General features: G+C 44.0%; 1 protein-coding gene and 1 pseudogene across 2 annotated transcripts in view; both read left to right on the plus strand.

Moving 5' to 3' along the window:
* WRN (WRN RecQ like helicase) overlaps positions 1-22,009 on the plus strand; it is a 112,137-nt gene that overhangs the window by 11,157 nt on the left and 78,971 nt on the right. For both annotated transcript variants that reach the window (XM_045017830.1, XM_045017829.1), the window contains exons 2-5: positions 5,032-5,153; positions 11,564-11,679; positions 12,954-13,099; positions 18,178-18,326. In XM_045017830.1, the coding sequence (XP_044873765.1) occupies positions 5,079-5,153; positions 11,564-11,679; positions 12,954-13,099; positions 18,178-18,326 (486 nt within the window). In that variant the 5' untranslated portion in view covers positions 5,032-5,078. The remainder of the gene's footprint in view (positions 1-5,031; positions 5,154-11,563; positions 11,680-12,953; positions 13,100-18,177; positions 18,327-22,009) is intronic.
* Positions 14,774-15,454, plus strand: LOC123371151 (annotated as a pseudogene).

The following is a 22,009-nucleotide window of genomic DNA, read 5'->3' on the forward strand; positions in this document are numbered from 1 at the left end:
AGACACATACATTATTAAATCGATCTAACGTGACTTATATTGACCTAACTTTGTAGTGTAGACCAGGCTTAGGTGTGAGAAGATGAGAGCTACTAATACTACAATCTTGAAGAACCTGTTAACCAGAAACGACAAATTCAATTCAATAACAGATAATACTTCCATTGTTTAATAGTAATTTTAAATGCAAAGCATGTTTTGATAAACATTTACTTATGTATCCAGCACATTTAAAGTAATTTTGTTTAACTAATTAAAAAAAGTAACTGTTTTTGTGTTTAATTGAATTTCCATCCAAATGGTGTGACCAAAAAATCATGAATAAAAAAGTTGTTTAGTAAATAAGAAATGCTTAATTAACCATTTTCTAAAAATTAAGAATCTGAATAAATATAAATTGTTATATAATTCCTTAAATATATATAGATTTAGTGCATCCTCGCGATTAGCAAAAAGAATGCCCAAATTTAGCTATAAAGGCTAATTTAATTGCAAACCAACATGTTTACCAACCAATGAGAGTCAGCCTTTCTTTAGAAAAATAAAAAGTACAAAAGCAAACTAAGATTAAAATAAATTTAACTCAGTTTTCTGCTTGCTGATTTAAATCATGATTAAATTGATTTGATTTAAATCAATCCACCTTGACACACAGAGAACATCTAATTGAATTAAAGTCTGTATAAAACCATTTCAACATAGTGAGGGTACCAGGACTAGCAAGGGTTGAGGACCATTTGACTGGAACCACGGTGGCTTCTGTGGCATGTCTTGGGTACATTCCAGTAGGGAAAAATCTGTAGAGCTGCAACTTGAAGGCCAGTTTGTACTTTTCGCCAGGCATGATGCCATGTGCTTAACACGGCACTCCAGTGCTCAATTTGGGAGAGCAGTGCTGCAGTTTGTATTTTTTGCTAAGAGCTCCTCAGTACTGCTCACTAATCTCCCACAAGTGGGACTGTACAGAGGCGCAAAGAAAGAGAGGTTTATCCACCAATCACCTGTGCATTCACACTCAACAACCACCTTTCCCTTCACCTCCGGGTCCCGTATAACATCAGGACACTGGTTCGGGAGAAGGGACAGGAAGTTAAGGAGGTGAAGTCTCTTATAGCCTTAGTTGCTGAACATTTGATGCCATGAGAGAGCACTTGCACATGTGTGCGCTCCCCTCCTCCCTCCACACTGGTGTATGCAGCCTTCCAGAAGGTTGTGTGTGCTCGCCACCGGTGGACAACTCCCATAAGTGCCAATGCAGAGAGGTGACTCAACATTAGGCACCAATAAGTAACTTCTCCTTATCTCCCATCACTTCCTCATTTACCTAGTCTATCTTGTCTTCTCTCTCCTTGCCCAGGCTCTCCCTCCTTCCTGTTGTTAATCTTCTTTCATCTTAATACTGGCCTACCATTCCTCTACCACTCACAGTCGTGTTGCCCTCTCTGGCGGCTGAGTGGAGGGGAAGCTGTTGAGGATCTTGGGGGCTGAACTATGTGCATTTGTTGTGTTGCCCCTGATCTCTGCTACAGAACTCAAGAGGAAGCTGTTAGTATCTGTTAGTAAATATTAACCCTATTCTTTTTTTCTGTTTGATTAATTTATATATTAGCTATTCTTTAGAATCTTTATCTTCAACAAAGAGTGTGTCTGAATTCTAAAGCGCAGAACACTGGCCCTTGACTGATAGGTAACCCTATGCAGGAATGTTCTCCATCATACCGTATTTTAAAAACGGTGAGGAGTCCTTGAGGCACCTTAAAACTAACACACTTATTTGGGCATAAGCTCTCGTGGGATAGGTGGGTATTGTAGTTTTAAGAACAAATTGACAGAGCCAGAAGGGTACCCAGAAGTCACCTACTACAGGACAGGCCCAACAAAGTAACAGAATGCCACTAGCCGTCACCTACAGCCCCCAACTAGAAGCACTACAGTGCCTCATCAGGGATCCACAACCTATCCTGAAGGTCGAGCCCTCACTCTCTCAGATCTTTGGGGACAGGCCAGTCCTCACTTACAGATAGCCCCGCAACCTGAAGCAAATGCTCACCAGCAACCCCACACCAGAAAAACTAATCCAGGAACCAATCCCTGCAACAAACCATGTTGCCAACTCTGTCTGCATATTTATTCAAGGGACACCATTCTAGGACCCAACCACATCAGCCGTACCATCAAGCCATACCATCGTTCACCTGCACATCTACCAATGTGATATATGCCATCATGTGCCAGCAATGCCCCTCTGCCATGTACATTGGCCAAACTGGACAGTCTCTACGCAAAAGAATAAATGGACACAAATCAGACAAAGAATTGTAACATTCAAAAACCAGTAGGAGAACACTTCAGTCTCCCTGGACACTCAACAACAGACCTAAAATTTGCCATTCTTCAACAAAAAACTTCAGAAACAGACCAACGAGAAACTGCAGAACTGGGATTAATTTGCAAACTTGACACCATCAAATTCCGCCTGAATAAAGACTGAGTGGCTGGGTCACTACAAAAAATAATTTCCCCTCTGTTGATACTCACACCACCTTGTCAACTGCTGAGAATTGCTCACGTTCACGCTAATTGAATTGGCCTCTTTAGCACTGACCCCCCCCCCCACTTGGTAAGGCAACTCCCATCTTTTCATGTGCTGTATATTTATACCTCCTTACTTGTATTTTCCACTCCATGCATCTGAGGAAGTGGGTTATAGCCCACAAAAGCTTATGCCCAAATAATTTGTTAGTTTCCAAGCTGCCACAAGGACTCCTCTTTGTTTTTATTGATACAGACTAACACGGCTACCCCTCTGAAACCAGCTGTATTTTAACAATCTCTGGCACCTTCATATCTATAAAACCCCAAATATTCTTGGAAACAATCTCCTTTACATACATGTAGGGCAGTGGTTCTCAAACTAGGGCCGCTGCTTGTTCAGGGAAAGCCCCTGGTGGGCCGGGCCGGTTTGTTTACCTGCCGCGTCCACAGGTTTGGCTGATCACGGCTCCCACTGGCTGCGGTTCGCTGCTCCAGGCCAATGGGGGCTGCAGGAAAGGTGGCCAGCACATCCCTCAGGCCACGCCGCTTCCTGCAGCCTCCATTGGCCTGGGACGGCGAACCTAGTTTGAGAACCACTGATATAGGGCATATACGTAATGGGTACAGAAGCATATATAGACTTGAGAAACTAATAAGGGATGATTGTTACAGCAGATGTTTTCTGTTGGGGAATCAATAGGGAAGATTGATTGTGGGGTAAGAAGGACTCATTGAGAGAGATTATCTTGAAGAATTGTTAGTCTTCTCAGCTGTGAATAATCAGGCCTTCACACATAAACCAGGTAAACTGAGAATGTATAGAAATGACATCAGAACATATGTTCCTGGGGAATATTCTTGCAAAAAAGGTTTCTTTGTCTACAACCCTATATAATGATATTGGTAAGGGAACTTCACTGGGGGAATGAGGGCTGCGCTTCCTTCCAGATATACACTGAGACAGAGCCAGCTCTTGGTAGGGTAATAATGTATCTCTTTCTGTATTCTGTATAGTGCTGGACTAATCTGATTCATAATCTTAGATTAAATAATTCCAATTTAGCCCATTGTAGATGGGCTGACTCACCCCTGTGGCGCCTCCAGCTGGTGACTCCGGGAGTTAGCTCTTTTCCAGCGCTGGAGCGCCCTCTGCAGGCTGGTGATCCACCTGTCCTCTGGCCCCCATGTCCCTCCCTGGACACGGTGCCCTTTCACATGGGGTGCTGCCCCTGGCAGTAACCCCTTTCTCTCTGGGTCTCCCCTCCTTGGGGAACCCCCACCCTCTATCCCCACCTTGCCTCAGTATTGGCTACTGCCAGTCATTGTCTAGCCCCACACTCTGGGGCAGACTGCAGTATCAGCCTACTCATCACAGGCAAAGGGGTTTGGACCTGCTGCCTTGGCCTACCCCTGGGCTGCCCTCTGCAACCCCCAGTACCTGTTGGCCCTGTGCTAGGCCGCAGCCTGGGGCTTTCTAGGCTGGAGCTCCCCAGCCCTGCTTCACCCTAGGTACCTTATCTCAGTTCCCTGCAGCCAGGCCCTTCTCCCTCTGAATACAGAGAGAGACTGTCTTGGCTTCTAGCTTCTCTGGCCTTCTTATAAGGCCCTGTTCAGTTTGGGGCGTGGCCTCACCTGCAGCCACTCCCTCAATCAGCCCAGCCTAGAGCAGCAGCTCTCAAGCCCTGCCAGGCTGCTTTTAAACCCCTCAGGGCAGGAGCAGGGTTCCACTCTGCTACACACATTATTTGAAAATCTTGAGTCATTAACTCAGACATGCAACAAAGCAGTGAGTTGAACTGGAACTGCTGGAGACAGCACAATGGGCAGTGTAACCGCACCGAGAGCTGGTAAGACCAGCATTGTGTGTTGCTGCTCCATTGGTTCCTCTTCAACACAACTTGGTGGGGCGGGAACATTCAGGACTAATCCCCATAGCCGAGGCAACCTGCTCTCATCAGACCAACGTTCCTACTCTCCACTGCAAAGGGAGTTTCAAACCATGAATTGTGCGAACAGCATGTAACTATTTCTGAGTAAGAAGGCTAGCTAGAGAACAGAACTGTGCATCACTAGATTAAGTGTTAAACAAACAAAATCCCTAGGATTCCTTGGTATGTTAGCATCATAGCTGTTAATGGTTGAATTGTTTTAGTGGAAAAATACACAAGTCATTTAATCCTAAATTAGTTGGTGCTGTCATAATGTGCAAAAGACTTCACTGAACTTTCTCTCAGGAGGATATTTTGAGATTTTCTTCTTTCATGTGTTTTTATACATTCGTGTGTACATGTAGCAGATGATGATAACTCTGGTGAAGAACTCCTGCATTTACTTAGTCACGTACATTTCCTTCCCTGTGGACAGATTACTTGAGCCTAAAGTGATCAGCTAAAATGAGGACCCTGGGGGACTCAGAATGATAAAACAGCAATAATAGCTCTCATTCCTATACCGACTGTTCACTAACTGCCTTTTTTTTCCCCTTAAATTTTACAGAACAAAAATAACAGAAATGCAGGAGAATTAATCATATAGAATTGAAAATGATTTCTCCACATCATAAACTTCCTCAGTGGATGTCTGCACAGAGTAAAGACAATGCTGTGGGTGACAAAAAGGTAGGATCTGATGTGAAAATCCAGTTGTGCTACATTACATAGATGGTTTGGACTAATGTTCAATTTTATTACATTTTCAGCTTGTACCGTTGTTCCAGCATTCATTGTTAATATATTTACAGCTTGTCTGTAGATTAATTGCATATATGTGGTACGTTTTTGATTGATGATCCATTTTGCTGTACAGAATTTTTCATTTGACAGAACAACAATCTTAATATAAATTTCACCATGTAATGGTGTACCTATTAATAAATAGTAATACTTTTAGTTCTTTCTTTCTGTATATTTGATTCATTTATACATATTAACTATTCTCTAGAATCTGTATCCACAACAAAGAGTATAGCTGAATTCTAAGGCCCAGAACACTGGTCCTTGACCAGTAAGGTACCCTATTTCATTATGCTGTATTTAATAACTTTAGGGCATCTTCATGTCTCTAAAACTCCAGATATTCTTTCAAACCAGCTCCTTAACATATATCTATATAGATATAAAATGTTGACATAAGCATATATAGACTTGGGAAACTAATAAGAGATTGTCATAGCAGATGTTTTCTGTGGGGGAATCAATATGGAAGACTGATTGTGGGGTAAGAAAGACCCACAGAGAGATTAACTTGAAGAATTGTTATTGCTCTCAGCGGTAAATAATCATGCCTTGACATGAGAGAGAATATATAGAAATGACATCACAACATATATTTCTGGGAGAATATTCTTGGAAACTGGGTTTCCTTTGTTGGAAATTCTATATAATGATAGTGATATGAAAACTTGGTGTGGGGGGAGGATGAAAACTGCACGTCCCTTCCAGATGCAGGTAAGATACATATACAGCTCTTATTCTGACAACAAAGGGTAGTAATGTATTTATTTCTGTATAGTGCTGTATTTATCTCTGATTAACCTGTTATTTCAACAATATCGAGTTGTTAACACAGACATGCAACAAATATAATCCGCTCTGTCTGTCTGTCAGTGACTAAACAACAACATGGTATGAGGATTAAATTAATAGCAGTCAAGACATGAGTGTTACTGTGTATAAAACACTGGGTAGTACATTACTGTAGCTGACTGTCTGAGTTTGCTATACTCCAGTGCTATGGAGTAACAGCAGTTGCTCCACAGTTAAAGTTGCAGCTGAGTCTTCTTTATAATCATGATTCTGACCTCCTTTTAAAAACGGGAAAATGGTTATCATTATAGCAAATGTTATTTGTCAATTATTGGAGGCTCCAGCCTGGCACTGGGGAGCACAGGCCACTGGCTGCGCAGAGGTGGGAGGTTAGTCTGCAGCACCCACCGGGGCATGGACTCAGCCGTGAGGCTGCACCCAACCCTGACACAGCGCAAGGACCAGACTTGTCCCAGAAACATCCCAGGGCTCTGCCCCTCCGTGCCAGGTGCACCAGGCGGGGACAGGCAGGCTCAGCAAGGCCAAGTGTGGAGGGGCTCAGTGTGGGGGGGATCCAGGTGTGGGTTGAGAGGGTTCTGTGTGGGGCAATCTGGATGCGGGTGGCTCAGTGGGGGATCTGGATGCACAGGGGATTGTTGGGGCGTTCTGGGTGCAACGGTAATGGGACTCTGCAGGGAGGGTCCAGGTGAAGATGGTTGGGACTCAGCGGGGGGGAAGTCGGGTGTGTAGGGGGGGATACAGCTCGGTAGGGGGTATGGGTGTGGGGGCCTCGGGAGGCCCAGATGCTGGGGCAGTGGGGCTTAGTGGGGTGGGGATCCAGGTGCAGCTGGTTGAGGCTCGGTGGGGTGGGGATCGGTGCAGGTGGCTTAGTGAGGTGGTCCAGGTGCAGGGGGAGTGGGGCTCATCATGGGGGATCTGAGTGTGCGGGGCAAGACTCAGCAGGAGAGCCTGGGTATGAGGGGGTCTGGATAATGGGGCATGGGTGGGTGGAGGAGCAGCTCACTGTACAGCAATCCCTCCCCCTGCAGCTGAGGAGTGATGGGTGCAGGAAGTGGGGAGTGGAGGGGGAGAGAGTTTGCAGAGCTTCCTGCAGCTGGGGGAGAAATCTGAGGGTGGGTCTGACCTGGCCCCAGATGCTATGCAGGGAAGAGGAACCAGCCAGGACTAGCAGCTGAGTTGGCGCAGGGTAGGAACCACCAGCTGGGTCTTCCCTAGTTCCTCCTCCTGCCCCACAGTGATTTACCTCTCTGCCGGCTGCCCTGGGCCCACAAAACACACTGCGGGTGGGGTAGGGGGGGTTGCATTACCGCTCTTGTGGCTTCCCTTTGCTTCCCGTCACAAAGTCATTTTTCTGCAGGGAAGCAAAGAAATCTGCAGGGGACATAAATTCTGTACATGCGCAGTGGTGCAGAATTCCCCCAGGAGTAGTACATGCAGCTGCTTACAGAGAAGACTACATGCATCAGTAGTTTCTGGTGCACATGAACCCTTATATTCCAGGAGATGTACACAAAAAACAAACAAAAACCCATACTTCTCTGTTATGAGCAGAAGCTGCACATTACAAGACAGCAGTTGAATATAAGTGGCACCTAGTTATGTACAATTTTTTTTGCTTATGATCAGTAACTATCAACAAAGATCTGAAATGCAGTTCCCCTCACCCCCAAAGGCTGCAGCTGATCTTATCAGGATATACCTCTCAATCAAGAGATGGATGCACAGCCATGGACAAATTTCAGCCAGAGCCAAATTATAAATCCTTTCTATTCAAAAAAAAAAAAAGAAAGAAAGAAAACCAACCCCCTCCCCCACAATAAAATAAAATAACCAAAACTGAAAAGAAAATTCAAAGGATATAAAAACTAAAATTTCACACCAAAAGGCTACTACCTACATTTACAGAGAACAATTTTATTTCCACTTTAGAATGTAACTGTGGAGATGCTACTATGTCCATGATATGCAGTGTGGCCAGATTGTGTTGTCTTGAAGGTGCTATGGATTATTTTTCTCCTGTGGTTCTGACTCAGTCTTGTTTCCAAAGCTGGGTATTTCTTACTGTACTGTGTTTTGTTGGCTGCCAAATAACTGATGGCTTGTCTTTGGTACAAAATTGTATGTCCTGTACAGAGTAGAATTAGCTAACGTGATGCTGCCGAGGACAAGCCGTGTTCAGCATTGTGTCAGGTGTTTAACGATAAACCCTGATCTACGCTGACCGCATAGTCACAGCCAGCATTGTTTGATTACTCTAATTTTTAGTCCTGTCCTAGTGCTGTTAATGTGTAGCAAAGACAAGGCCCAAGCCACGTCTTAGACATAATAAGTTGTTTTATAAGAAGGAACAAAATAAACATTTTAACCAAGTAAAGATGAGATGAAATATCAACTACAATTGATATTACACTTAATATTTATATGGTAGTTTTAATCTTCAGGGCACCTGCCTAATAATTTAAAAATTACTCTTCTGCAGCCCAACGTTTCACATGCTCCTGGGTGTTTGGGCTATGCTCCTCTCTGCAGTTTCGTGGAGGTAGATCAGCCTTTAGGTGCTGCATGCTCTAGTCACGCCCTCTTTGCTGCCGCTTGCTGCCAGACTCTGCCTTTGCAGCAGCAAACGGTGGCAGTTTCTGTTTCTCCCACCCTTACTTCTCTGTTTTCGCTTGTTTTGCCCAGTTTTTGTGACGTGGGGAGCAGTGTTCTCCCTCTTCAGTGCTCCTCTTCCTCCCTGGGTTGGCTATCCCTCAGGTTTAACCCTCCTTCAGTCTCCACTGTAGCATCTCCCTGCCTGCTCTTCTCCCGCTGCAGAGGCAGAGCAGCCAGGAAAGCACTGGGTCAAATCCAAGCGGTGCTCTATATGTGATGCAGCCTTTCCAGGCTCAGCAGATGGGGAGTTGTGCCCAGACTGCCCCCAACCTTCTGTCTCAGACTCTCTTGAGGAAGTGAATTAGGGATGATAAGGGCAAGCACATTCACAAGAGCCCCCCACCTCAGGGTCTGTACCATACAAGAGCCAAAGGCCTCTATTGCTGAGACATCAGAGGTGGACGCTGCAGTAGCATCCCTCACCAGGGATATGGTTATTCCCTGAGGAGTGGAGTTCTCCCCGAAGGATCCCATAGATAGAAGGATGGAACCCACTCTCCAAAAGGACTTTTGACGTCTCCTCTGCCACCCTCCGAGCATCTTTGGCAGTTCCCTGTTTGGCTGGAGCATCTCTTTCCTGGACCGAAGATCTCAAAGGCCTTAAGTCCAGAGATCACCTTGACTTTGGTTCCATTTTAAAGAGCGTCTCCCTAACAGCAGCATTTGTAGCTGATGCCTCAGTGGATGCGATCAGGCTGTCAGTCCAAGCCATGGCTTCTAGCTGACTAGCCAGGCACCACCTATGGCTCTGACCCTGGAAGGTGGATACTGGCTCTGAGCAAGTCCTATGCTCGGCCAAGTTTACAGTTTCCCTCCTTTTTGGAGAAAAAGTTGGTTATGTTGGTGGCTGACAATGTGGCAAAATCCACACAGTCTCTCCCTTCCCCACTAACTGTCCTCAGGAGAGACTGTGGACCAGCCTTCAGACAGAGATGCTTCTCATCTTTGCAGAGATACCGGCAAAGGGACACAGATTCTTCCAGGAAAAACAGTGGAATCGGGCCCTGGGGTTTGGAAATGTTGAGGGAGCAGCTTACACCCGCCAATCCAGTGCAAATCCCAGAAACCCCGGAATTCCAACCATTCTGGGCTTCTCCCAGAAAGGCATAGACAGCCCAGTACAGTTGCCTGTCGGTGTCTGCTCTTAGTAGCATGCTATTCACAACATGCTTAGGTTTCCTCATGGCTGACAAGCCACAGGTAGCCAGATTCCTTGGAGCAGTCTGGTTAGCCAGTCCGGCAGTCAGGCCGCTCTTCCCAAAATGGGATTTACTGCTAGTTTTGAGGGCCCTGACAAGCCATCTGCTTGAACTGTTGTCTACAGTGTTCTTATTTGACCATTAAGACCTGTTTTAGTAGCTGCTGCATCCACCAGGCGAGTGTTGGAGCTGGCAGCCTTATCTGTGCGGCAGCCTTTACTGCATGTTCCATGAGATCAAGGTGGGGTTCAGGACACCAGAATCTATTTTTACTAAGGTAAATTCCTACTACTTTCATTCTCAAGAGGTTGTGCTTCCTTTGTTCTGTCCAAAACCACAGCAGCAAACAGAGAAGACATGGCATACCTGATGTTTTTAAGGCTCCTCTGACATCTATCTCAAATGTAAACAGTCCTCAAGAAGATTGGGCTCTCTATTCTTGTCCTTCCACTCAAAATGGCAGGGACTTAGAGCTTCCAAGTCCTCCATTGCTAGGTGGATTAGACTATATATTGCGGAAGCCTACAAATCATTGGAGGTTCCTAGCTCAGAAGAGATCAAGGCGCGCTCCACGAGAACTATAGCAACCTCACAGGCGCAATGAGAAAATGCGTCCCCTTTGGAAATTGAAAAGCGGACACTTGGTCTGCAGCTAACACCTTCATTAATCACTATAAAATGGACTTTCTTCTGCAGAGACCTCCTTTGGCAGAAAGGTGCTGTGGGTGGTGGCCCAGAAATAATATAGGGCTTTTGGGGGGTACATCTTTTCTACCAAACTCTTGATTTATACCCCTCCTTATGTCTAATCACTGCTTTCTGCTTCCCAGACATCCAGAATTGTGGGAGATGCTGCTTGCAGAAAGGAAATTATTGATAGGAAATTTTCTGTTCATTTTAATGAACTGTACAAATTATTTCATATGTCTATGTATTGCACCACAAAAACTATATTAAAATAACATTATTAAGGTTGCAAAGTCCAACATTCCAAAGCTAGGAAATGCTGGAATTTAGGTTGCCTGTGTGACATTAATTCGCTCCACTTGTGAACGTGTATACAGAGACTTTATCTGCTAAGCCCTAACAAGTCTCAGCTGAGCATGTGCAATTTGTTATAGGTTTATAACTTAGCCAAAATTGGGCTCATTTTTACAGGTATGGTAAAAGGCACATGCCTGACTCAAAATGACATATTTCAGGTTCCTGCTGCAAAGCGTGGAGATGCTACAGCATTTTGAAGAAAAGGTTGCCAAAAAATTTTAACTTGGACAAAACATATTTTTTCCTAGTCTTGTTCTCAGAAATGATGAACTCTTTTGGCTGAAGTTTTACAAAAACAAGTCAGTAAAAGGTTAACACCTGTCATGGAAAATTTTAGCCCAAATGGTTAAAGTTTGACAAATTTGTAAGCAAGTGAAGACAGGGTCTTTAACAAAGGGTGGTGCTATGAGCTGTCTATTTTAAAGTTTGTAACTGTTCTGCTAAATAGTTTTACAGTAACAAACCAATCCCAAAATTGTTTTGGTAGCCAGGACTATGGCTTTAAGAAAGTTGTATTGCTAATGAATGTGTTTGCAATGTGGCTAAATATGCCCTATAACAGATCCTCTTCTAAATGTTGTTAAACAGAAGTCTCTTGTTCAGAGGAGTGTTCTGGAAAATGACCTGCCTATCTTAGAGTTCCATGGCTCTGTTGTTTACAGCTACGATGCCAGCGACTGCTCCTTTCTGTCAGAAGATATCAGGTAAAAGCTTGCATGTTTTCTTGGTGTGTGTGTCTATCGCTACCTCAGAAGGGTTTGTGTTTTTCCACATGCACATCTATACCTGTTGTGCAATTTTCATACACAGAGTGGGTCAGCTACTCTGCCATAGAAAATGTCTGTAGATAATAGAGGTCTTCTTTTTAGTGTAAGTTGCAGAATTCTGTCTGGTGTTACATATTGTTTACAAGCACCAAGTAAAGTTATAGTTTCTTAGGACTAAAAATTATCCATAAATGCTACTGAATGACATCTGCAGTGAGTGGAAATTTAGAAATAAACTAACTTTAGCTGACTGGATGTAGTTCTGCATTTGTACCCTTTTTGTGAGACTTCATGTCTGGAGACAGCATTCTTTAAAGTGCAAATCCTGTACTCTACAAGTGTGTAACTTTTCACATTGTGACTAACTCCATGGATTTCAGTAACTTTAGTAGGACTACTGTGTGTAAAGTATGTGTTTGAATGTCTGCAAGATTGGAGCCTAAAGATACATCATCAATTCATTATGCAAATAGTTGGGTTTTGGATTTGGATAGTGCATACAATGTTTTTGGGGACAAACTTAACATAAGATTATCAATAAATTGAGAAAAATAGTTATGAGCAAGAACTTCCAAAAATATATCTAAGGAAGGAGTGTCCAGTTTCTGTTTTTCTCTCCCTTGGGGTGAATTTAATTGAGGCACAGCAAGCCAAAGAACGGGTGTCTGTACTGCATAAGACCTGTAGTTAAGGGTGTATGTTGTTTGGAAGGTGTCAGGTGAGCCCTTTGTAGTAGGGTGAATTTCACCATCAGTGTGGAGGCTGTTTGACTACAACTCTACTAACAGCCCATGAACAGGGAGTGAGAGAAGAAGTTTTTTAGTCGTTCATTCTAAAGTAAGATATACTGTTGTCATATGTTATAGATCAGACGTAGGCAACCTATGGCATGTGTGCCGAAGGTGGCACACAAACTGATTTTCAGTTGCACTCACACTGCATTTTAATTTAATTTTAAATTAAGCTGCTTAAACATTTTAAAAACCTTATTTACTTTACAGACAACAATAGTTTAGTTATATTATTATAGACTTACAGAAAGAGACCTTCTAAAAACGTTAAAATGTATTACTGGCACACAAAACCTTAAATTAGAGTGAATAAATGAAGACTCGGCACAGCATTTCTGGAAGGTTGCTGACCCCTGTTACAGATGGTATATGTGTAGTAGAATTACTAAATGGGAATTAATCAACCTATTTTCTCTTCAGAAGAAACCTATCTGGTGGAGATGTGATAGGATTTGACATTGAATGGCCGCCATCATATACTACAGGGAAAGTAGGGAAAGTCGTCCTAATCCAAATATGTGTATCGGAGAAAAAATGCTACTTGTTTCACATTTCTTCAATGTCAGGTCAGTATCATTCTTTCCCTGCTCTGGTTCATATTTGCCTCTCTGTGTCAGGTTACATGATCTGTGCTTTTGCCTCCAGAAGCAGACAGTACTTCCTGTTTCAGCTGATAGAGAAAACCTACCCCCACTATAGTGCACATATCCAACTATCCAATTCTGTGTGGGTATGTTAGTCTCTGTCAGCCCGCATAGGTCGTTTATATCATGAAAGTGCCATCGTTACTACAAAATTAATTTAATTTAAAAATCCTTATCGATGTTATTAACATTGTAAATTACGGCTGAACCAATTTTAAGAGCTAGATCTTTTTCAAAAGAGTTTATTATCAGAAGGTCCCATGTGGGCACCTAAATGAAGTGGCCAGATTTTCTAAAGTGCTCAGTATCCAGCAGCTTCCACTGTTCCCAAACAAGGAGGAAGGAAAGTTTCCTTTTCGTTTACTCTGCTCATGTTTTCATTTCTCTTTGAAGACGACTGTCATAGCTTATTTACACAGCCACTTTCTTGTGCTCCTGAGGTAGTTTTCCTGAATTCAAATGCTATCTTTACTAAAATAGAAAATATTAAACATTTGCCCTATATAATATGTTTGTTCCCCCCCTCCCCCAGAAATGAAACTGTAGGCCTGTATTTTGCTGACAATGACCCTTATTACCTTGGCTCAACTGGCTAAAAACTTGATGAGTGGTCAGGATGCCATTGGTTCTTCAAATCTGTGTGTTGTCCCGTATTCCTATGGGGAGGTATCAAGTATCTGCTGTGCAGACTAGTTCTAGCTTGCTTGATGTATTTGTGGCAAGCCTGGTGTGTACAGTGTCTGTAGAACCTAAGCTTTTGTGGTTGTAAATGAAACCACGTAAATGAACAGAGAGTAAACTGATGCAATGTTATTGTCATGTACCTGCAGACGTTCTGAAGCTGTGTGAAAAGGGCCATTATTCTCATTGGGGTGTTCACGCTAATGTTTAATAATGACACTTTAAATGTCTGTATTTAATTGCTTATTTTAGCAAATGTGGTGGGGAGAGATGTTCAAGGGTAGGAAATTCAGATGGAAGAAAGGTACAAAGACGTGAAAGAGGGAGAGAGATGATGAAAGGAGGATAGAGGAAGAGGAGAAACAAGGGCAGACATGCTGGTGATCCTAAAGGCAGAGATTTTCCCACTGAGTGATGATAAATGTGATGACATTGAACATAGGATGCTGATAAATAAAAGTTGAGTTACTAGTTGAAGGGATGTATGTTACATCCTGGATCTTTTTGCCAACCTTCCACTCATATCAGTAGAAGATACCCTGTGAACTGAGGGGAGTATAGGGTCCTAAATATAAACCCTGATCCACGAACAATAATCCAACATAAACTTTGGAGTCTGTTCAGAATGGGGACCATACAAGTACCAAGATTGTATCATAAAATGTAGGCATACACACATGATGAAATGTTGAGTCTGCAAATACTTATCAAGCTAGTGCAAAGCTCAAGTTTGGACAGTAGAAACTGAGCAAGTTTCTAGGTGTGAATATATTTGGGTGCAGATTTATAAGGGGTTTAGAGCTTTAAAAATTATGGCCAGAATAGTCAAATATGGGATCGTGAAGTCATAATTAGGTTCCTAAGGTGCCGAGAGAGGCGGGGGGCGGGCGCTGGCGTCGGGCGAGCGGAGGGGCGATGGAGGAGTAAAAGGAGAACCGGCTGCAGGGAGCCCACAATGAGGTGGTGGTGCACGCGTAGCGGCCCACCCCCCTGCCCACACCCCGGGCAAGCAGCGTTGTAGACTTGATGGTGAAGACAATAATGGACAACATTGCACTTCAAGTTCAAGTGACTACGGTGACCCAGTTTACAAAGAAATTGCTGTGACCAATGGTTATATTAATAGAATGAGTAGAGATGAGCTCAGCGCTAAACTTGCAGAATTCAAACTTGAAACCAGGGGAGTGAAAGATGTACCGAAAAAGAGGTTGAAGAACTACTATAAGAAGCAGAAGCTGATGCAGAAGGAGCCCACCAATGGAGACAGTTACTATGATTACATCTGTGTTATTGACTTTGGAGCAACCTGTGAAGAGGACAATCAGCCTGAATTTACACATGAAATAATTGAATTTCCTATTGTTTTATGAAATACTCATACCCTAGAAATAGAGGATACCTTTCAACAGTATGTGAAACCAGAGATTAATCCCCAACTTTCAAATTTCTGCATCAGTCTGACAGGAATCACTCAGGTCTTGGGATATGAGTAAATTTCTGAATATCCAGTGCTGTATTAGCCGTATCAAATATCCCTCTTTTGCCAAAAAGTGGATCAACATTCGCAAATCCTATGGAAACTTCTACAAGGTTTGAATTGATTGCAGATTCTCTGGGGAAAATTCAGTCTAAAGTTGGAATAAGTAAAATTTTGCACACATTTTTATGTAAATTATTTTTTGTACACCGCAGGGTCAAGCTGTAAAACATTCCAGTTTGTATAATTTCAGTAGCATTTATTTAGATCGCAGGGCCTTAACAAAGTGCTAATTTTGAGCACCCACAGTCTCTGTTGAATTCTTGAAAATCAGACCACTGCTTAGGTGTTTAAATAAAGATTTAAGACTTAAAAAAAAAAATGGGGGGAGGGATAGCTCAGTGGTTTGAGCATTGGCCTGCTAAACCCAGGGTTGTGAGCTCAGTCCTTGAGGGGGCCCCTTAGGGATCTGGGGCAAAATCAGTACTTGGTCCTGCTAGTGAAGGCAGGGGGCTGGATTCAATGACCTTTCAAGATCCCTTCCAGTTCTGTGAGATAGGTATATCTCCATTAAAAGAAAAAAAATGTCCAGAATACAAAGCACCCACAAATCTGGTGGAGAATAGGCCACTTCTGTTTAAATACCTAAAGCCTGATTCAGGTGCTGAACTGTAGTAAACCAAACTTGAATATTTTAGTCTGTGCCCTTTACCTATCAGTCCCTATAACCTTCAAAAATATTCTATGACTCAATATTGTTATGAGATCCACTTGATGGAAATTCAGGTTTTTAGAACACCAAAGCATGAACTCTGTATGCTGTGTGCGAACTCTGACAGAACTAGCTCATGTTCTTGAAACCATACTGAGGAATACAGATATTACTGGTTTTCTCTTGCATGTGTTACTCTGTGTCAAAAGTGCAAAAGAATGCTCTGTAACAATGAATGATTTCAAAATTAAATATGAGAATCTGAGGGCTGGTCTACACTAAGAAGCGGGGTCGAACTAGGGTACGCAAATTCAGCTACGTGAATAGCGTAGCTGAATTCGAAGTACCCTAGTTCGAACTACTCACCCGTCCAGACGCCGCGGAATCGAAGTCCGCGGCTCCAAGGTTGACTCCGCCACCGCCTTTTGCAGTGGTGGAGTACCGGAGTCGACCGCGGCGCTTCCGGAGTTCGAACTATCGCGTCCAGATTAGACGCGCTAGTTCGAACTCCGAGAAGTCGAACTCACCGCGTCGACCCGGCTCGTAAGTGTAGACTAGCCCTGAGTTACACATTTGTGGCCTTTCAGAGTTTATCTACTTTCTCCGTTTACTCCAGGCTTCCTTTGTTGGCCTACCACCCACGCTCGTCTGGTCCTAACCCAGTGTACATCTTGGACTTGGCACAACAATGCAAAAGCTCTTCATGGGTATAATTTTGTGGGTGGGTGATGGTCTCTCCTTCCAAAAGATGGTGTGTCTATATTTGGAGTGGTCTTTGCACATGATGAATTGTATCTTGGGAGGAGGCAACCACAGCTCCCATTGCCTTCAGTAATTGTTACTGGCACTTATAGCAAAGGACCTTGTCCAAGAGGCACATATTCTTGTGTCTGGGCAAATGCTGGAGGAAGGAATATAATTGCTCACAACTCATTTATATTTAGATTGTCAGTGACAAATGCATCTCATATTTTTCTCCTGCTTGGATCACTGGGAGCTGTTGGTGTACAGTACTTCTAAAAATCCTGCCTCATTTGTTTAGAGCAGCGGTCCCCAACGTGGTGCCTGTGGGCACCATGGCGCCCGCAGGGGCATCCAAATGCGCCCGCATCCTGGCCGGCAGTCGAGCATCCGCCGAACGACACCTCTCGATGACACCGTTTGCCGCCGACAAGCGGCATCATTGAGAGGCGTCGCCGCTGAAATGCCGCAGAAATTCGGCGGCATTTCGGTGGATGCTCCACCGCCGCCACGGTCCTTCGTCTGGCACCCGCCAGATGAAAAGATTGGGGACTACTGGTTTAGAGTTTGCTGTCCCCACTGGGCCACCACTGCAGGACCTACTCCTGGTATCAGATTTCTCCCAAATATCATGTTTTTCTCAGAGTACGCTGATGGCGGCAGCGCTTCTGCTTGGCTTGTTTTTTGGTTAAGTTGTTTTTAGTATGCTATTCCAACCCACCTGAGTTTCCAGGGAAATCTACTTTCCTAACTGTGTTTTTTTCCAAGGGCTTTGAACAGTACTCTTATATTAGCAGAGTACCGAAATTTATTCTCCTAATGGGTCCCTGTGTGTCTGGTTGCCTGTGTTTTAAGTTAATAAAAAACTTCATACAGTGTAATAATTTGAGACTAAATATGTGAAAATATTGAAATAACACATTCAATTTTAGTGATCATTCAGCTATATAGATCAGAAATTATTTTCCAAAAGCAGTTTCCTGTTTTTTGCTGATTGCCATTCATTGGATTGGATTGCCATTCATTGGATTGGAAGTCATTTTTTGATCTGTTGTTTCCATAAGGGAAAAAAAAAAGTTTGCATAATTTCAGTGTTGCTTGCCTCCAGATGAAATTATACTACAACCAGTTGGAGTTCCAGCTAGCCCAAAATATAAACTGACTGGCCTGCCTTGGTATTAAAGTGCCATACTAGAAATGACATGCACTTGTTTGATGGCTAAGTTGACTGCTTTATAGATACAGATGTAGTGACCATTTGGCTATTACTATAAAAAAGGTAGATTGCCCAAATTTATCCTTGATAGGATTCTACCAATTTCTGTATGAAATTAAAATCTGGCAGTTTTTTCCATGTAGTTGATTATATTTGGATTTAATCTGTTTTAGGTTTTCCCAAGGGACTCAAAAGATTGCTTGAAGATGAAGCCGTTAAAAAGGTTGGAGTAGGAATTGAAGGAGATCAGTGGAAGCTGATGAGCGATTTCGAAATCAAACTGAAGAGCTTTGTAGAACTGGCTGATGTCGCCAACGAAAAAGTAAAAATTCAGTTTTTGAGGGGGAGTGTGTCTTATTATGCTAAATAAAGGGAGGCTTTTGTTTTCATAGAAATGCAAATGTGGCACCAGTCATACACTGTAGATCTATTACCAGGGATAAATATTATCAGGTGACACTTCTTAAAGTATTTGAATTTGGAAGGAACTCAAGTAAGAGCTACAGTATTAAATGCCTGTATTTGCATTGCACAGTATATTTGATTTTCCCACAGATCTTTTTTTCTACTCAGCTCAGTTTCAGGCCGTTTTTTTTTTTTTAAATCGAATTTTATTCCCTTTTATGTTTACTAACAGGAATTGTCAGACTGGATCAGACTCAAGGTCCATCTAGTCCATTGTCCTGTATGCAACAGTGGCCAGTACTAGATGTATCAGAAGGTGCACTTGGCAGTTATGGGATAACCTGCCCCAGGGAAAAATTCCTTCTATCCCCAGCAGTTATGGACTGGCTTATGCCATGAAGCATGACCTTCCAAAACTGTAGCTATTTTTGTTATCCATATAAATGTTTCATCCTTTGTGTATCCCGCTAAGCTGTTTGTCTCAGTGATCTCTTGTTGCAGAGAATGCAGTAGTCCATTTACTCATTGTGTGAAAGTCTCTCCTTTTATTGGTTTTGAATTTGCCATCTTTCAGTTTCAATTCCTTTCAATTTTCTTGTCCTTGAATTATGAGAGAGGGTGAAGAGAAATTTCTGAGCTGCAATCCCTATGGTATTCGTTATTTTGTAAACTTGTATCATGTCCCCTCTCTAAGCTGTAAAGAGTTTCAATCTTTTCAATATCAATTAATAGATGAGGTTTTTCCATGCCCCTATCACCTCATTTCAGGTGAGGACAAATGATTGATTCATGTAACGAGACACTATTTTTCCATAGTATTCTCCATGCCATTCCTTATGAACCCTAACACCTATTTATTTTTCTGACTGCTGTTGCACATTGACCAGCAGTTTTCGTTGTGCTGTCTACGATGATGCCTGGGTCATTCTCCAGAGTTGATGCAGTTAATTATTTAGACTCAGTTAAGGGTGCGAGGAACTCAGATTATTCCTTATCAAGACTGAATTTCATCTGCCCTGGGCGGGTTCCCCACAGTTGCCTTGCATTTGTCCCATTGCTTAGATCATTATCCTTTTCCTGACTCAGTTGCCTTAGAGTCAGAGTTGATTGCTTTTCTCTGGGGCACCAGGCAGAGCTGCTGTCATCCCGGTTAACGTCGTTTCGTTGTTACGTTGCTGATCAATTAGGGAACATGCTCGTTTAAACTTGTGCAATGCTCCCTTCTAACGTGGTTTGGCAGCCGCCTGCTTTGTTCACTGCTTGCAGGAAGAGCAGCCCGTTGCAGCTAGCTGGTTGGGGCTTGGAACCAGGGGGGACTGTCAGCCCCCCATCAGTCCCCACTCCCCTCAGTTCCCTGTGCAGCAGCCGCCAAGCAGGCTATCAACTGCCGGCAGTTCAGCTGTCCCTCCTCCCACTGCTGTTTGCTGCTCTGCGAACAGCAGAGAGGCAAACAGAAGGAGTTTGCCTGGGATCTGTCTGAGCAGAGGTACGCTAAGTGCTGCATTAGGGGGACTGCGCTGGTGAGTATCTGAGTGTCTGTTGAGGGGACAGTTTGACCGTATGCTTGATTGTTTGATTGCTTGCTTGTTTGAACAGTGTGAATTGGGAGTGCTTTGTTCCAGCTGGGCCTGACTGTTATAAAAAGGCAGTAAGCTGAGCAGCGAACAGCAGAGAGGCAAACAGAAGGAGTTTGCTTGGGAGTTCGCCTGGAAAGAGCCTACCGAGGCCCCCCTCTCGCAGGGTTCCCTGAGTTGCGTCTGCCACAAGTAAGGAAGCTCGTAGAAGGAAGAGACTATGGATGCTGAGCGATCCGCTGTTGTGACCTGCACAGGATGCGCCATGTTTGTCTTCCTTCCACAGGATAGAAGTGACTTTGTCTGTACAAAGTGCAAGCTGATCTCCATATTGGAAGAGAAGATTCAAGGTCTGGAGAAACGAATATCAACCCTGCGTTCCATAAAAGAAAATGAGGATTTCCTGGATAGACGTCAGGATCAGCTTCAGCAGGCACAATGTTCCGAAGATTCAGAGCAAGCTACGCAGCGGGGACAGAAGGCCAGTGAGGATAATTGGCAGCATGTGACTTCCAGAAGAGGAAAGAGTACCAGAAACGTCCATGTACCAGAAACACAGATGCAGGTGAGCAACCGTTTTCATGTCCTCTCCACAGGTACTAGTGCAGAGAGTGGAGTGGATGATACATCTGAGGGAACAGAGCAGAAGGAGACTCCACTGATTGGAAGGCATGAGATGCATCGTCCTAGGGATGGGGGTTCCACGACCACCACTCCCAAGAGGAGGAGGAGGAGGGTGGTGGTGGTCGGGGACTCTCTCCTCAGGGGGACTGAGTCATCTATCTGCCGCCCTGACCGGGAGAACCGAGAGGTGTGCTGCTTGCCAGGGGCTAGGATTCACGATGTGACAGAGAGACTGCCGAGACTCATCAAGCCCTCGGATCGCTACCCCTTCCTGCTTCTCCACGTGGGCACCAATGATACTGCCAAGAATGACCTTGAGCGTATCACTGCAGACTACGTGGCTCTGGGAAGAAGGATAAAGGAGTTTGAGGCGCAAGTGGTGTTCTCGTCTATCCTCCCTGTGGCAGGAAAAGGCCAGGGTAGAGACCGTCGAATCGTGGAAATCAACGAATGGCTACGCAGATGGTGTCGGAGAGAAGGGTTTGGATTCTTTGACCATGGGATGGTCTTCCAAGAAGAAGGATTGCTAGGCAGAGACTGGCTCCACCTCACGAAGAGAGGGAAGAGCATCTTTGCAAGCAGGCTGGCTAACCTAGTGAGGAGGGCTTTAAACTAGGTTCACTGAGGGAAGGAGACCAAAGCCCCGAGGTAAGTGGGGAAGTGGGATATCGGGAGAAAGCACAAGTAGGTGAGTGCAAGAGGGGAGGGCTCCTGCCCCATACTGGGACAGCAGGACGATCAGGGAGTTATCTTACATGCCTATACACAAATGCAAGAAGCCTGGGGAACAAGCAGGGAGAACTAGAAGTCCTGGCACAGTCAAGGAATTATGATGTAATTGGAATAACAGAGACTTGGTGGGATGACTCACATGATTGGAGTACTGTCATGGATGGATATAAACTGTTCAGGAAGGATAGGCAGGGCAGAAAAGGTGGGGGAGTTGCGTTGTATGTAAGAGAGCAGTATGACTGCTCAGAGCTCCAGTATGAAACTGCAGAAAAACCTGAGAGTCTCTGGATTAAATTTAGAAGTATGAACAACAAGGGTAGTGTCGTGGTGGGAGTCTGCTACAGACCACCAGACCAGGGGGATGAGGTGGACGAGGCTTTCTTCCAGCAACTAACAGAAGTTGCTAGATCACAGGCCCTGGTTCTCATGGGTGACTTTAATCACCCTGATATCTGCTGGGAGAGCAATACAGCAGTGCACAGACAATCCAGGAAGTTTCTGGAAAGTGTAGGGGACAATTTCCTGGTGCAAGTGCTGGAGGAACCAACTAGGGGAAAAGCTCTTCTTGACCTGCTGCTCACAAACAGAGAAGAAATAGTAGAGGAAGCAATAGTGGATGGGAACCTGGGAGGCAGTGACCATGAGATGGTCGAGTTCAGGATCTTGACAC

Source organism: Mauremys mutica, chromosome 5 (assembly GCF_020497125.1).
Source record: "Mauremys mutica isolate MM-2020 ecotype Southern chromosome 5, ASM2049712v1, whole genome shotgun sequence".
NCBI lineage: Eukaryota > Metazoa > Chordata > Testudines > Geoemydidae > Mauremys > Mauremys mutica.